The sequence below is a fragment of the Camarhynchus parvulus genome, chromosome 1 (assembly GCF_901933205.1).
Source record: "Camarhynchus parvulus chromosome 1, STF_HiC, whole genome shotgun sequence".
NCBI classification, from domain to species: domain Eukaryota; kingdom Metazoa; phylum Chordata; class Aves; order Passeriformes; family Thraupidae; genus Camarhynchus; species Camarhynchus parvulus.
The window spans coordinates 10,209,900-10,224,846 of record NC_044571.1 but is presented as its reverse complement, the minus strand read 5'-3'; the positions used below and the strand labels follow the sequence as shown (position 1 = coordinate 10,224,846).

At 39.7% G+C, this 14,947-nt stretch overlaps 1 protein-coding gene across 6 annotated transcripts in view; it reads right to left on the bottom strand.

The window, feature by feature from the left end:
- Window positions 1-14,947, bottom strand: part of DMD (dystrophin) — a 1,148,514-nt gene that overhangs the window by 1,029,447 nt on the left and 104,120 nt on the right. For 4 of the 6 annotated variants that reach the window (XM_030961390.1, XM_030961407.1, XM_030961423.1 and 1 more), the window contains exon 1: window positions 12,571-12,785. The exons of 1 other annotated variant lie outside the window; for it this stretch is intronic. In XM_030961390.1, coding sequence (XP_030817250.1) covers window positions 12,571-12,667 — 97 coding nt within the window. In that variant the 5' untranslated portion in view covers window positions 12,668-12,785. Of the gene's footprint in view, window positions 1-12,570; window positions 12,786-14,947 lie in introns of those variants that run through there. One more of the 6 variants, XM_030961373.1, reaches the window with a different exon arrangement.

The following is a 14,947-nucleotide window of genomic DNA, read 5'->3' as shown; positions in this document are numbered from 1 at the left end:
TTTTTCCTGCGTTTCCAAACAGAGAGCACAGATTCCCAGTGATGAACCTGGTGACCCTCAGACACTAAGCACAAGATGCAAGGCTGCTTCATAAGGTGCTGTGACACTGTCAGCAGTGCCAGGCACGTGTTGCAGTGTGGGACAGCATCTCCCTGCCTGGGAACAGCGTTCTGTCAATGCTCCTTCTCAGTCCAGCTCCCCACACCAAATCATGCTGCTTTTCTCAACAGTAAAGTCTGAATTACAAGGACTTTTCCCCTGGAGCACATGTAATGTTCAGTGTTGAGAAACACAGAATAAAATACTTGAGTAAGTAAAAAGGAAACAATTAATTCTCTTAATTATTTTATTCAAGGTATTTCACTCTCCGCCTATCCACTCTCCTGAGGGGAAAAAGCTCAATCACTCTCATGCTGTTTAGTTTCCAGGGTTAACAACATTTACTTTAATATTAAACTTCAGGCTTGATCTTAAATGACTGCAGATAGGTTGCAAAGGAGCAAATATTTGAGGGCTCTAATGATAATTTTTTTTCCTCTGAGCTGAATTCATGCACCATGAGAGAACCATGCTGCAAGTCATTTGAAATGCATGGAGAAAAACAAAAATTCACTAAATATACACAAAAATGTGTTCTTTGGTGTGTTCTCTAGAGCCAAATAACTTTTTTCTCCTGTACTCTTAAGGGACTCATTCTTCAACAAATAGTTACAGAAGTAAATAGAAACTGTTTCATTTTAGGTGTGTCTACTGCACCCTTATTTCTCATGCCAAGAAGCAAAATAAAAAAACAAACTCACTCCTTCTCTACTGTGGCTCCTCTATTCTCTACTGTGGCTTAATCAAGAAGGTCCTTAAAGCCCTATTTTTTTTCCTGAAATAGTATCAGTATTAATATTAGTGATCAAAATATTCGATATTGCAACCTGGTAGGAATACAGTATCAAAAAACCTGAAAGAACAAGCCAAAATTTAGGAAACTATAATAATGTAATTAATGAAATTAATCCTGCTTCATCTACAGATGAGCTTTCTCTTGCTCAATTTCAGGTTCTGTAGTAACTCACCACATATCTCTTACACTGTTCTTGAGCGAGGGAGCTCATTACTTACTACAAGGAATTGGTCTATTCCAAACTACTTGCAAGCACTACCACCAAGACAAATTACTTCCAGGTGCAAAGCAACATGCCAGAACATACAAAGAAACATCACAGATCTAATCTAAAAATGCATCTGCAATAAAGGTTAACACTGTATTCCAGTAATGGGTTGGGGTAATTTCATTTCTTTGGTTACAAGGAGAGAAAGTACTGCCAGGCTTCCATAAATACACTTTGAGTGCCCTCCAGAAGGAGCAGATGAAGATGTGAACCTGACCCTTTCTAATCAGTTTGCTACCTCCTCCTCAAGTCCACTTCACTGTAGGTAGAAGAGATATCCAAAATAAGCCAGATTTCCATGGGTGTCTCCACTGAACCCTAATGTTCACCTTGATGTTTAAGCCTGTTCTCTGACTTCCATAAAGAAGCCAGAAATAACATCCACCTCACAAATTTTGAAGAGTAGGCCCAAATCACTACTGAGCTGTTGTACAATCCAAAAACCAACAGATAAATAAAAATAAATAACAAAAATTGTCTTGGACCCAACAAAAGTATTGTGGCTGCTTCCATTTTCCAAGTCATTTACATTTCCTTTGTGTTCAGTTAGGCCTTCAGAGGTCTACAACCTCAACAATTAAAATAAGGCTTTCCCCATTTTTAGTTAAATCTTGGAAGAGGAACCACTGCAGTTTTCCATGTAGAAACAAGCTTGGTGCTATCAGACTGTCAATATCTGAAGCTCAGAGGTTCAACAAACAAAGCTCTTTAAGTCACAGAGTTGAAATTATTAATGAATAAAACAAGATGGTCCCAAGGCAATGCCCATTGCATATCTATAGATAGATAGATAGATAGATAAATAGATAGATAGATAGATAGATAGATAGATAGATAGATAGAGAGAGAGAGAGAGAGAGATGGTTTGGTTTTTTGTTTTAAAGTTTAAACAAGTTTGTCTTGCAAAACCATCAACACAAGGTTTCTGCCGGGGGCTCCAAAGTGGCTCCTGAACACCTCTGGACAGACTCCATCCCACCTCCACTCACTCTGCAAGGGTACAACCTTCCTTTTACAGACAGCACTTCTACTGAACAACTGCATTGGTTCAAACCTAGATCCTGCTAGCAATGGTAGGAAGGGACCCCAACCAATCTCCAGAATACAACCTGTTACAGCAGACAGCTTCCAACACCCTGCAAAGGACATCCTGCTTTTCTCCCATCTGACAGCAGCCCCATAAGACATTTCTTGACACCTTCTCAACTTGAAGACACAATGTGTTTTTCCTTCACTGATTATCTCAGAATGATGAAACAATTCAAATACTGTAAAAGCATTTTTCCCCCCAAACTCTGTTAGGAAAAACAGATATTATCTGTACAACTAGTGTGTTGTAAAATGCCAAAGATGCCCATCTGAGTAGCACTTTTCTAAAGGACAAAAACACTTCTGTGATTATTTTTATGGCATATCTTTTTTAATAAAGCTTTTTTCCTCCTTTTTTTTACCCTTTTGAATTAATAGCCTGTCACAGCCATAGCACCATATCTCTTTCAGTTTTAAGTGCTTAAAAGTGAGGAAACATCCTTAGAATTTGTTAAACTCAAGATTTGATTATATGTTATTAGTGCAGCCAAGGAATATTTTTGATACATTAAATCCCTCTCTAGGAGACAAAAACATTAGCAATGCAAGACACTCTTGATGTTGCTCAAATAAATTCCTCATGCCCCTAATCTTAGCTCAGATGTACACAACCTACAGCAGCTTTAAAATAATAATAATGTGCTTTACACTATGGATTTTCATCATCTTTTCAGGGCAAGTTCTGGATAAATACCTCAAGTGACTCTGCTTCAAATGGAGAGCAGTTTAGCTTTACAAACTTCTTGTTTTACCAAGTATCAGCTGTGGTCCACACCCCACATTCTAATACCAGTTATCCCTAAAAATGACAAACCTTGAGCCATTATGTCCTGTCAATTTGGCAAGCTCAGGTTGAATAATTCTGTTTAAACTAATTGTCGTGGGATGACCTCAGTCAGCAGCCAGACACCCACCCAGGCTCAACAGGACAAGCATAGAAAACAGAATGCAAAATCTTGTGTCAACACACAGAGAGTAACTTACCAGTTATGTCATGGGTAAAACAGACTCATCTTGGGGGAAGATAACATAAATTATTGCCAATTAATTTAGAATGGGATAGCAAAAAGCAAAGACAAAATGATTGAAATAATACCTGCCCCCCATGTCCCTTCTTTTCCCAGGCTCTTGCCTCCCAACTCCTTCCCCACCACTCTGACTCTGCAGGACACAGGGTGATGGGCAATGGGGAATGTCCTCAGTCTGGAACAGCTCCTCTTTTCTGCTCCATCCTCTCCACACTTTTCCCCTGAGCCAGCCTGGATCCTCCCACAGGCTGCAGCCCTTCAGGAACTGCCCACTCCCTCTGTGGGCTCTTCATAGGCTGCAGCTTCCTTTAGGGCAGCCCGCCTTGTGGATGCTTGCTCCGGTACAGTCTCCTCCAATAGCTGTGGGGAACCTCTTTTCCAGCACTGGAAGCACCTTCTCCAATCCTCCTCTGACCCTGGTCCTCCCCCTGCTGTTTCACACTGTTTTCCCCTCAACTGGTGCAGTGCAGAGCTTTCCCCTTAAACAGGTTTTCCCTGAGGCACCACCAGCTTGGCTGTGCGCTCAGCTGTGCCCTGGAGTGGATCCACTGGAGCTGGCTGGAAGCAGCTGTGTCAGCCAGAGGACAGCCCCTGGCCTTTTATCCTGGAGGCCACCCCTGCAGCCCCTTCCCCTGGGCCATCAACCTTGCCAAATACATTCACCCAGGGAAAAGGGATCACCACTGCCAAAACCTCTGTGCCGTGTTCTCCCTCCACACCTCCATCCAGGGGAGTGCTGATGTGGGTGAGGCCAATGCTTCCCAGTCCCATACCTACACTGGGGCACGAAAAATGGCTTTTCCAGTCTTGTCAATGCAGCTCTGCCCAGCTGCAACTATCAATATGAGTTTATTTTCCCTTTAAACTAACTGGAGAGAGATGGGACTGTCATGGTTTGATGCTGGCACAATGCCAGTGCCCCCATGAAAATATATTCTCCCTCCTTGACCACAACCTCCCAAAAAACTCACTTCCTTATCAAACCAGGACACTGACCTAATAAAATCCCAGAGAACAAAATAAAACAGATTATTTCAGCACTGATACGCCTCTCAGTAGTTTCCTTGTGCTTTCTCATTTTTCTACAACTTTTGGGGTAAGGTGTTAAACCAGAAAACTGTGCTGCAACACAAACCAATTACCTTGTGTTTTCTGTCCTGAATAATAATGCTGTTCTGAGATGGTTACTCACTCAAGGAAAAACTTATCTCCTGGCCTAGCAGACACCAACAAGTTGCATGAAGGAGCAGCAGAATAAGTTAGTCCTCTGAATTGACACCACTGCATCTCCCTCATCTAATTGGCTGGCTCTTTCTTTCCTCTCTTTCAATGTTTCATGTCACTCTCTCTCTGTTTCAGTGTTTCTGTTGAAGTACAGGCTGTGGAGGATTCCCAATGACATACCTATCTCTGGCTCACTCACAAACTGCAATGCCTAATAAGGGTCCCTCTGTTTCCATGGCATCTCAGAATCATCAATGGGTGGCTCATCTCTGCACAGCACAATTTTCATTCAGTGTAAAATCCTCAAACTGAGAGTACCAAGAATGCCATAAAATGCAATCCGTTTTCTGCTTAGGGTATTTACAGCTTCACAGCTGGTCAAGGTTTGCAGTCATCATTCTGTGCCTGGTTTTCAGGATACAATGCAGACCCTTCACATTAATTACATATTCTTCCCTAGAGCAAAGTCACTTTTCTCTATGATTTCTCACATGCCACAAACACTGATGTCACAAAATAGATAATAAAGCATCCACATTAGATAATAATAAATTAATGCATATTCTGCTCTCTAGGCTTATGCAGATATACAAAACTGTGTGCTACATCAACAGAGTTGCTTGGGCTGCTTCTTATTGGATGGGTCAGCCAGGTCACATAGAATATCACAGTAAATACCATTTTCACTAAGGACTCATTAAGGAAAAATTCATTTGCTTGTTGCCGGAGGAATAACCCTAATTAGTTCTCTTCAGCAGTTTACAACTTCCCTACTGCTATGGGGCCCTCATCATCTGCACTAACACTTTGTCTAAGGCTGATGATTCAAAGCCACATTTAGGCCCACACAGTTCAACAAACAGTGCCTGTAAGAAAAGTGTAGGATTAGGTATTTTGACAGACAATCAGATATTATTACTTTAAGCGTTTTTACCTTGCTAAAGAAACCCAACAGGAAATTAAGAACAGATTCTCTGAAGGAAGCAAACCATATTTGATTTTTCACATTCTGAGGGCATTTGAATGTGCTGGTTTCACCTGGCATATGATGCCAGAGTATGTCAAGAATTTTCAATTTTTGCTTCTTCATTACATGCTTAAATTAGTAGCCTGAGAGTCTCCTCACTGCCTCAGGATTTGTTTGTTCTTGGTTCAGGTAGCATCATAACTGATCACTTACCTAATCCTCATTATTTCTGAAGTTTTGAAAAATAACACAGCCTGGGAATAAATATAATTAGAGATTTATCAACATCTGTGATATGCTTTTTGTTCTTGGCTTCTGCAGAAATATCTGAAGAGACATAGATTTAATCATGCTGGGCTGGCAATTCATTTCACTGTTCTTGAAATGTTTTGCTAAGTACCAAATTAATTCAGAAGATAAAAATCCCTTGTGCCTTTCAGTAGTCCAAAACAAGGCCACTAAGAAATGAGAATTCAGTAATTTTACTATTAGCTTGAGAGTTATCACAGACACTGAACCATAAACATCTTAAAGTTCTTAATACTCTTAACTTCAATCTTCAGTCACTGACTGTTTCAATGGCATCAAAACTACTTCACTAGAGCACCCTGTTTAAAAAATTCTTTCCATTAGGACTCAGAAGAATATAGATATAACATTTTCCATGTACATGAAGTTGTTTAATACCTTTGCTTTTCTGCCTTGTTATCAAACCTGATTCAGTCACAATTCAGGGCCTGCAATCATTACTGAAGACAAATGGTTGAGTATTTCATTGTTTGCAGTCCTTACCAACAGTGAATGGAAACCAGCCTGGGACTGGAAAGTGAAAAGTTTTGGGGTGTTTTTTGTGATTTTTGGAGGTTATTTTGGTTTTTTGTCAAAACCCTTAATTTAAACAAATTGATGAAATTTCAGCTCGCTCTTTGAAAAAAATGTCCTTGTACCAAGGGATATTTGTTAAATACCATTTGGGGCCATTAATATCAAATTACAGAGGGATTCCCATTATAAATGATATTTTGCAGTAATAAGAAATAAAGATGTGTTAAATATGAGCATAGTGTGGGAATATTTAAATGATTTTTGTTACAAAAAAAGAGATAAAATTATTAACTTCTTCCCAGTATCTGTGCTTTATATTTTCCAAAAGCAAGTGTGACCTGCATAATGGCTGTAAAAAAATAACAAGCTAGTCATAAAAAGAAAGTCTACAGAAAGCAGCATGTGGTGGTTTTATTTAGTGTGGCTTTTAAGTTTCAGGGAAACAGATCAATATAGATGATCAAAAGTGAATGCTAAAAAAATTTGATGCCATGAAGAAATTTCTCATACTCTTTATTCCTAATTATGAGAAGGACACAAAAAGAGGTGAAGGTGAGACTAGATAAGAAAACACAAATTTCAAGTAGCTCAATTTTTGTTCAAATTTTGTGTTAGCTTGTTCTGATCTTCAGCTTTACCCCGATGTGGCAAATTTTGGGCAGGAGGGAATAGAGGGAAAGGAAAAAAACAAGAAAGAAAAAAAGAAGAGTCTTGTCATCATTGGTCAAAACCAACTGTATGTCCTTGACCATCTTGAGCCTCTGTACCATCAAGCAAGTCAGAGAACTGGCTGTGATATGTGCAGGATCTTAAGGGGAACGTAGATGAAAGAAAGACCTTGTAATGTAAAACACTAAGCTGGGTAACCTGAGGAGACTAACAAAAAAAATACTGTTTGACTGATCTTGATTTACTTTTCAGATTTTCCTTTTTTAAGACTAAGATCTATTCTAAAGATGACAAAAGCCAAGTAAACTGCAGTGCAGCCAGAAGTTCCTGATTTTTACAAACAGGTGCATCTTGCATCTTGACTCTGATGCAAAGATGCTGAGACCATAAAGAAAAATTTTTAAAAATGCAAGCAAAACTATTATTACTTCCCTTTTTCCATTTCTGGCAAAGCCCTGACTTCTCTTCTTTCACATCTCCATTTCAGCTCTCCCTGTTTCATGACTGCATTACTGGGTCTATCATGTCCTGGACATTTCTGTAAGGAACAGCTCCTGTGTTCATATCCTCAGTTCTGTAGTGAATCTCATGGACATTTTGGAGCTAGTGGCACAGAGCAGGAAAGATCCAACACCACTGGTACCTTGTAGTTTAAGAAATCATAGAACAGTTTGAATTATAAGGGACCTTTTAAAGGTCATCTATTTCAACCTCAACTAGACTGAGTTGCTCAGACCTCCATCTAACTTGAATGTTTCCAGGGATGGGGCAAGCACCATCTTTCTGGAAAACTTGTTCCCATTTTTTATCCCTCCTCACTTGCTTTTTCATTAAAATTTTTCTTCCTTCAGCTTAAAACAATTCCCCCTTTTCCTATCACTTACAGAGCCTGGTAAAATGTCCCTCCTCAGCTTTCTTGTAAGTGCCCTTTAGGTACTGGAAGGCTTCTCTGTGGCCTCCCCAGAGCTTTCTCTCCTCCAGGCTGAACAACCCCAACCCTCTCAGCCTGTCCTTGTAGGAAAGGTGCTCCAACCTTCTGATCATCTTCATGGCCCTCCTCTGCACCCACTCCAGCAGGTTCATGTCTTTTTTGTTTTAGGAGACCTACACATGGACCCAGTACTCCAGGTGGGATCTCACAAGGGCAGAGTAGAGGAAGAGGTTGAACCATATGATTTCAGGGATATGTGGTTTAATATTCTGTGGAAAAAAAAAACCAAAAACAACAAAACAAACCAACAAATCAACCCAAAACCCCCCCCAACCTCTATAAGGGTAGAGAGAAAGGATACCCTTTAGCATTTATTATCAAATATGTCCCTCTCAAATTGTTAGTCATCTTAATTCTGTTACACAGTATAAATAACTAAATTAAAAACCTACAAAATGTGAACTCTGGGTTATGAAGGACAAAAATATTTTTCTCTTTGCTAATAGCCTTAATTTATTAATACATTTTGCTTAGATACAGTATGTCATTGTATAATGTTTTCTGGCAGTACATCACCAGATGCTCACTAACATCCCTTGGACAATTTGACTTCCATATGTGCCTTTCCTTATGCTTTTCTCACAAGGCAATTACCATTCATTCATCAAATGACTGTTCATGGAAAACCCAAAGCCCTTTCATTCCTCACCTTATGTGCTATTTCCCTTCCTCCTGCCCTTCCCCTCATTCTAGTGGATTTTTAAAAGGACAGCTTTGACTGAGAGAGAGCAAGAGTACATCTCTTTTCTTCTGGCCCAGCCTCTCACAACCCTTGCCCAAGATGGTCAGACACTTCCCTACACTGTGGGTATTTCTCATCTAAAATTTCAACCTTCTTCAGGAGGAACCACAAACTGAGTGAAGCAGCAGATGACCAGCCGCAGAAAGCCGAGAGCTGCCACACTACACACATCTTCCTTTTGTCAGAAAGAAAATTCAGGACATGTCAGGATGAGCTCATTCAAAACTAGTCCTGAGGTGCTGGTGGACAGAAAATGTACAAAAGCAGACATCCATGTACTGACACCATAACATCCATGTACTGACACCATAACACATTTCAAAGCTCATGGTTTTGGCTAAGACTATCCATTAAAATAAATTTTAAAAACATAAAATCATGGCCTAGCCTCAATTCAATGATTTGCAAAACTAATAATCTTTGTCTCCACCATAACTGATCTCCTCCCATGCTTCTGCTGTTGAGCACAAACAGCACAGCTCATTAAAAAAAACTCTTAGGGTTGACAATTCAGCACTGCTTCTTGCAAGGCTCCTCCAAGCACTAGGTCCATGCGCAATTTGATTTTCCATTATCAGGACCATTCTAACCCTCATGTCACTACTAAAATTATAAGTTTCTATGAATAACATCCAAAAAGGTCAATCTCCAGTCTTCTAAACTTCATTACTCCTGGAGTGTTAGGCAGCTGTCATTTCCCTCCTCCACAAGTTTTCCTCACTAACTTGAGCCTCTCCCTACCCTAATTCCCTTTTAATCCTGTAAGAAAAAGGCATTGACTGAACTTGCAAGTGCTTCACTTAACAGAGGCTGATGGGAATTGTCATTGTTCTGCCAGACTGCTCCAGCACACATTCTTAATCTCTGTTTTTGCCTGTCACCTCACACTTCTTATTTCCTGTTTTTTCCTCTTCAGTTCATGTAACCAAGTATCAACATACACCCTGATTTTTATCTCTTCTTTGCTGAATTAATATTTTACCATACCTGAGGTACATATCTGTATATCTGTGTGGAAGTGAGTGTATTTTTCTTGTGTTGTCACACTGCCGAGGACCACAGAATCCTTATCCTTGACTAGGATTAATAACCAGAATTATGTGAAGGAGCACATGCAACCAGATTCCACCTCAGAAAATAACCTTCCAGAGTTTTCTTAATTATGCCTGGCCAACATATGAGTGACAACTCTCTGTGCCCTTGCACACCTTCCAGAACACCCTCCCAAGAAGAGACTTGAAAACATGCATCCCATATATAAATATAAAGTGAAAGATGCCAGCTCTATAAATTACTTCAGGAAGACAGAATGGAAGGAAGATTTAAAAGGATGAGAGAAAATCTGTGTGCATCAGGCAAAGGATGTACATATACACAACTGGATATCTGTATGTATCTATAGTAGAAACATCTGCTGGTTCTTATTGCTGCTTCTCTCTTCTTTTTCTATTTCCGTTCATTTGCTTCCCTAGCCCTCTTTATTGAATGTAGATGTTCTTTCCTTATTATTATTTTTCATGTTTGATTACAAGCTTCTAAGATAATAAAAGGAAAGGAAAATTAATATATGGTTTCCTCTAGTCTCACCAGATCTACACTTTGATGACTAAGTTTCAACTCAATTCTTAACATTTTAAATTGTTATTTTTAATAATAAGCATTATATGCCGGGGCTTGCTCATTAGACAGGCCTGTATTACTGTAGATCTATTTATAATCAACAGCTGGCTCCACCTAGTGTCCTATTAATTCATCAGTGAAATAGAAAGCTAAAACCAAATACTAGAGGGAAAACAGAAACAAACTATAAAATCACTTGTCAGCTGGGTGATGGCCACAGACAGCATGAAGTTACAATTACTGGCATCTCAGGGAAAAGACCATTTTAAGTAACTGCTGCATGATTGCCAGCCAGCATTCCAGAGACGTGAAGAGACTAAGCAGCTTCAGGAGAATGAATATAATATATGCAATCTAAAACAGTTTTACTGCTACCCTGACAAGGAGAATGGGACTTAAGCTGTTTATAGGGGTTACTCTCTCTATGGTTTCACTGTGATCAACAATGAGAAAGTATTGTTAAACTTAATTGAACTTCTATGAAACAGAATAAAATTTTATTTTCATCAAAACTACAGAACTATTTTTGGTTATTCATACCCCACAGTGATCCTCTCCGTTAATGAGTACATCTCCCCTCCCAGCAGTTCCAAAATCATTTAAAATGTCTCTTGTAGATGATCAAAACAGGGAAATGCTCAAGCTAAATAACACTAGCTATTAGATTTACTAATCCTTACGTTCAAACTTTCCAAAGGCTGGTTCACTGCTGTGTATCTAGAAACATCTATCTTTCTAAAACTGTTACAGTTTTACTCAGCAACATTTAGTCTTTAATAGCCTGATCCTTGTTGACAAGACAACACACAGAGTACAGCAAACAAGGTAATTTAAGATAAAGTCAGAAAAGTGAATATCCAGTTTGACAAGAGATTTCTTGATTATCACCTGTGAAAAAAACTATAAATCTAATGAAGAATGGAGTTTACATAGAAGAAAGCATTTCATAAAGCAAAATAATCCAAGTAATTTAACATAATCATAGCCTGTGAGTTATCAAGCAGTGTTTGAGTGGTTGTTGAACCTTTGAATAGGGAGAAAGAGAATGCCTTACATTTACAAAGCACTACTTTCACTTCTGTGATCGAGGGCGATCCACTCTGATAGAGCTGACATCTGTTTTAAACCTGTTCCTATCACCTGTTCGGAGCAGCTTAGCCGTTTCACCCTAGTGGTGATAAAATATATTTCAATATGTACAATAGACACTTAACGACTGTTCACCGTGGCAGAGAGGGAGAATATATATGTTGTGGGGGGAGAGGTGGACAGGAGGAAGGATCATGTAAGAAGACAATACCTACACCAAAGAAAACACCTGTAAATTTTCTCAAACTCTCTCAAAATATTCAGTTAAAAGTTATGTTTGTGACCCCTCTTAGTATTCACAGCTAAATTCAATTATTATATGAAAACCTTACAGTGCAACACAGAGCATGATTTAATAAAATGCACACAGAAATGCTCTCTAATGTTTCAAAAATAAGAGAATGCTCAAGTTCGCAACAGTTAAGCAGTTACTGTCATTTCTCATTAACAGCTTTCAGAATCCTGTCTGAAACAAGTTGATACAGAGAAATTAAGAACAGTAATCAAGCGAGAAATGACAGACCAGCTGGGTAGGCATCAAGTTGGCAAAACGTGAATACAGTTCAATAGCTGAAACAGATGCTGGAGTTGTTGAGAAACCCTGCAGGAGACATTGATGTATTTTCTTTATATAATTCTGAACAACTGGGTAAATGTCAAGAGCTAAAAACTGATGGGGAATAAAACCTGTCGTAAAAACTAACTGTAAAGCAGAGACATGCAATAATATCCTTTCATTATACCAGAGCATTCAGTGCATGCATCTTCATTTCCTTGGAATTCCTCAATATGCCAATATATCAATCAGAGCTTGCTAGTGAATCAGAGGGAGCTTTTCCCAGTCTTGTTTCACATTTGTTTGTTTCTATCTACCTGAGGCTTCAGAGACTTAGAAAATACTTTATTCTCCAGTCTCATCCTAACAGAACACTCTCTTTCAAGCAAGCACAATTCCCCGAGCTTGCAGGCAAGCAGGAAAGAAAGAGTAACACGAGCATAAATGAAACTGCAAAATCCATTTTGCACGAGGAATTTTGTTTTCAGAGTTTCAAGACCTCAGCAACAAATCCTCTGTCATCAGTGACAGCTCATTCTAGCATATGCTTTGTCATGGTCAGTTTCTAATTACATTCATAATGATGCAATAGCTTTGATAATCCTACCTTCCATGCCAGCTGCTTTTCTTGTCACTCCATCATGCCAATAAGTTGGCTGCCGTAACAAATCAAGATAGTGCAAAACAGCATCTTTCCCCTGCATCTGTCATCTTCCTGAAAGCATTCTATTACTGCCGACTGCTGGGAACCAGAAAGTCTATTTGAATTCCAGCAGCTCCCCTTTCGCATGATTCAAGTTAGGTTAGGTGGGCATGCCTAACATGATTCTCTCCATCATTTATTATGCAGCTGCTACACCGTCGGTGTGGTAACCACTCTGACTTTATCTGATACGTCAGTCTTGCAAACCTCTACCTCCGTGCAAGCCCACGAGCCACAGAAGCATCTTGCATTTAATGAGCATTCTCCCTGCCTAAAGAGAGTGCATCTGTAAATCTGTTTCAAATCCCGCTGCTTGCATTGTCCTCTAAGGCTGATGCAAATGTTTGAAGATTTTCTCTCTTTTTTATTCTTGCGTTTTTTCTCTTCAGAAAGCTCTTCGTGCACGCTTGAATTATTCAGCTTCAGCTAAACGTTTGCTGATTTGCGTCCAACCAAACAGCACCTTCCCGTTGAAACTCTCTGCTCGAAAGCTACTTCTGAATAACAGTGCTGCGCGTTCAGGCTCTCAACTCTGTTTCATTTTGAATGTGGCTTTTATAGCTACACCTCGACAAATACATTTAGTTCTTTCCGTGCAATGAATGGCTGTCTAATGAGGGAGCTGTACATTTTTAAGCAATTTATCTAAGCCTATCTGTAGGTGACACTTGCTTTTTGTTCTTTATACATTTTAACAGTAAGTGGATAGCTCTGTTACAGCATCTTGATATTCTTAAAGTGGTAAGAGCACCACCATAAGCTGCTTTTTGCCAGCCTGTGGAGGACACTTTCAAATGACAGAGTTTGCTTAACTGCTTCTGAGTATCATGAATTAAAGGGATAGGGTTGTTTTGTTGTCTTTCTATTTATATTTTCTGTTGAGTGGGGGAAAAACACGCTTGCGTCAGTGATTTCAAAAGAATATTAATAGAAATTGACATCTACACATCAATCATCTTCCAAGTCAAATTAGCTGTGTCTCCTCCCACCACTTCTGCCTGCAGTTCAGAGTCAAGGCATTTCTTCTTTAATGTGTCTGGTTGCTCATAAGCTGAATAAACAACCCCAGCCCCACAGTGGAAAGTTTGAATACCTGTGAGAGAAAAAAAGGGACAATTCAATAGAGGCAGCAGCCTGGCTTAAACCTGATAGTTAACTGAAGTCGTGAGGGGAGAGCAAGGACTATCACTGGAGTAATGCCTCCTTTCTCAGTTTTTGCACAATGGCAAAAGAGGAGAGAGGAAGGGGAAAAAAGGCAGAGTCCCCCAGGAAAGCTTTCCCTTGCAGCAGCTGCCAGCTCAGCATCACTCACCACTTCTTGTATTCCCAGCTCAAAAGACTCATAGGGTTTTACTTAAGCCTCACTTCTTTACTCAGTTTATATGTATTGAACTTTTCTATGGTTTGCAATCCCTCCCCACCCTGATAGCCCCTTCTTCCCCCACAAGTTTTGAATCTCTGTAAAGTTCCTCAAGGTCTTGGCTGTGAAAAACGAGACTGAAAACATGAGCTCAGGGGAGATCCAAGTCGCAGAAAGTAAATGGTGAGGGGGGCAGGCAGATGGAGAAACTAAATGTACAAAAACCAAAACAAAGCAAAAAATAAAATCCAAACAAACAACAACAAAAAAAAAAACCACCTCAAAACAAACAAACAAAATTCAAACCAAAAAATCTAAACCCCAAAAACAAACCAGGACACAAGGTAAGAGGGTTTTCTATTCTGAAAAATAAGTAGAAATAAAAAATCTGATATCCTCCTCTAGGACTCCCACAGGGGTATTACCAGTGGGTGCCCCCTGCACAGCTCTCAGCAGAGACCCTGGGCAGAGGGGCAGGTTGCTGCTGGGCTGCTGAGTGTGAGAGAGCTCCCAGCCCTTCTGGGAGGGATCTGACTCCCTGCTCTCGCCCACATCCAAATGGCACAGCTGACACCTGAAGGAGCTAACATAGCATGGCGCCGTTTCTATATGTGATACTGTATTTATTCCTAGCATGCTGCCAGAAAATGACTTTTTAGAGATTTCATGTAAATAAAGTAGAATTACTACATCTGTTCCTCTGTCTGTAGCAGCACGTATCAACAAGCTAATTTTGCATTCAAGGCAACAGAGATAGTCCTATCATATAGTTGCAAAGTGCACAACTATAAAGTGCCTATCTGAAAATACTGTCAGCTCCGTCTTGTTCACAGTTCAAGTCATTGCTGAAGTGAAACAAACCAGGCAATGAATGAGGACTGACTTTGAAGTCGCCATCAATTCCAAGTACATAAAAGGATA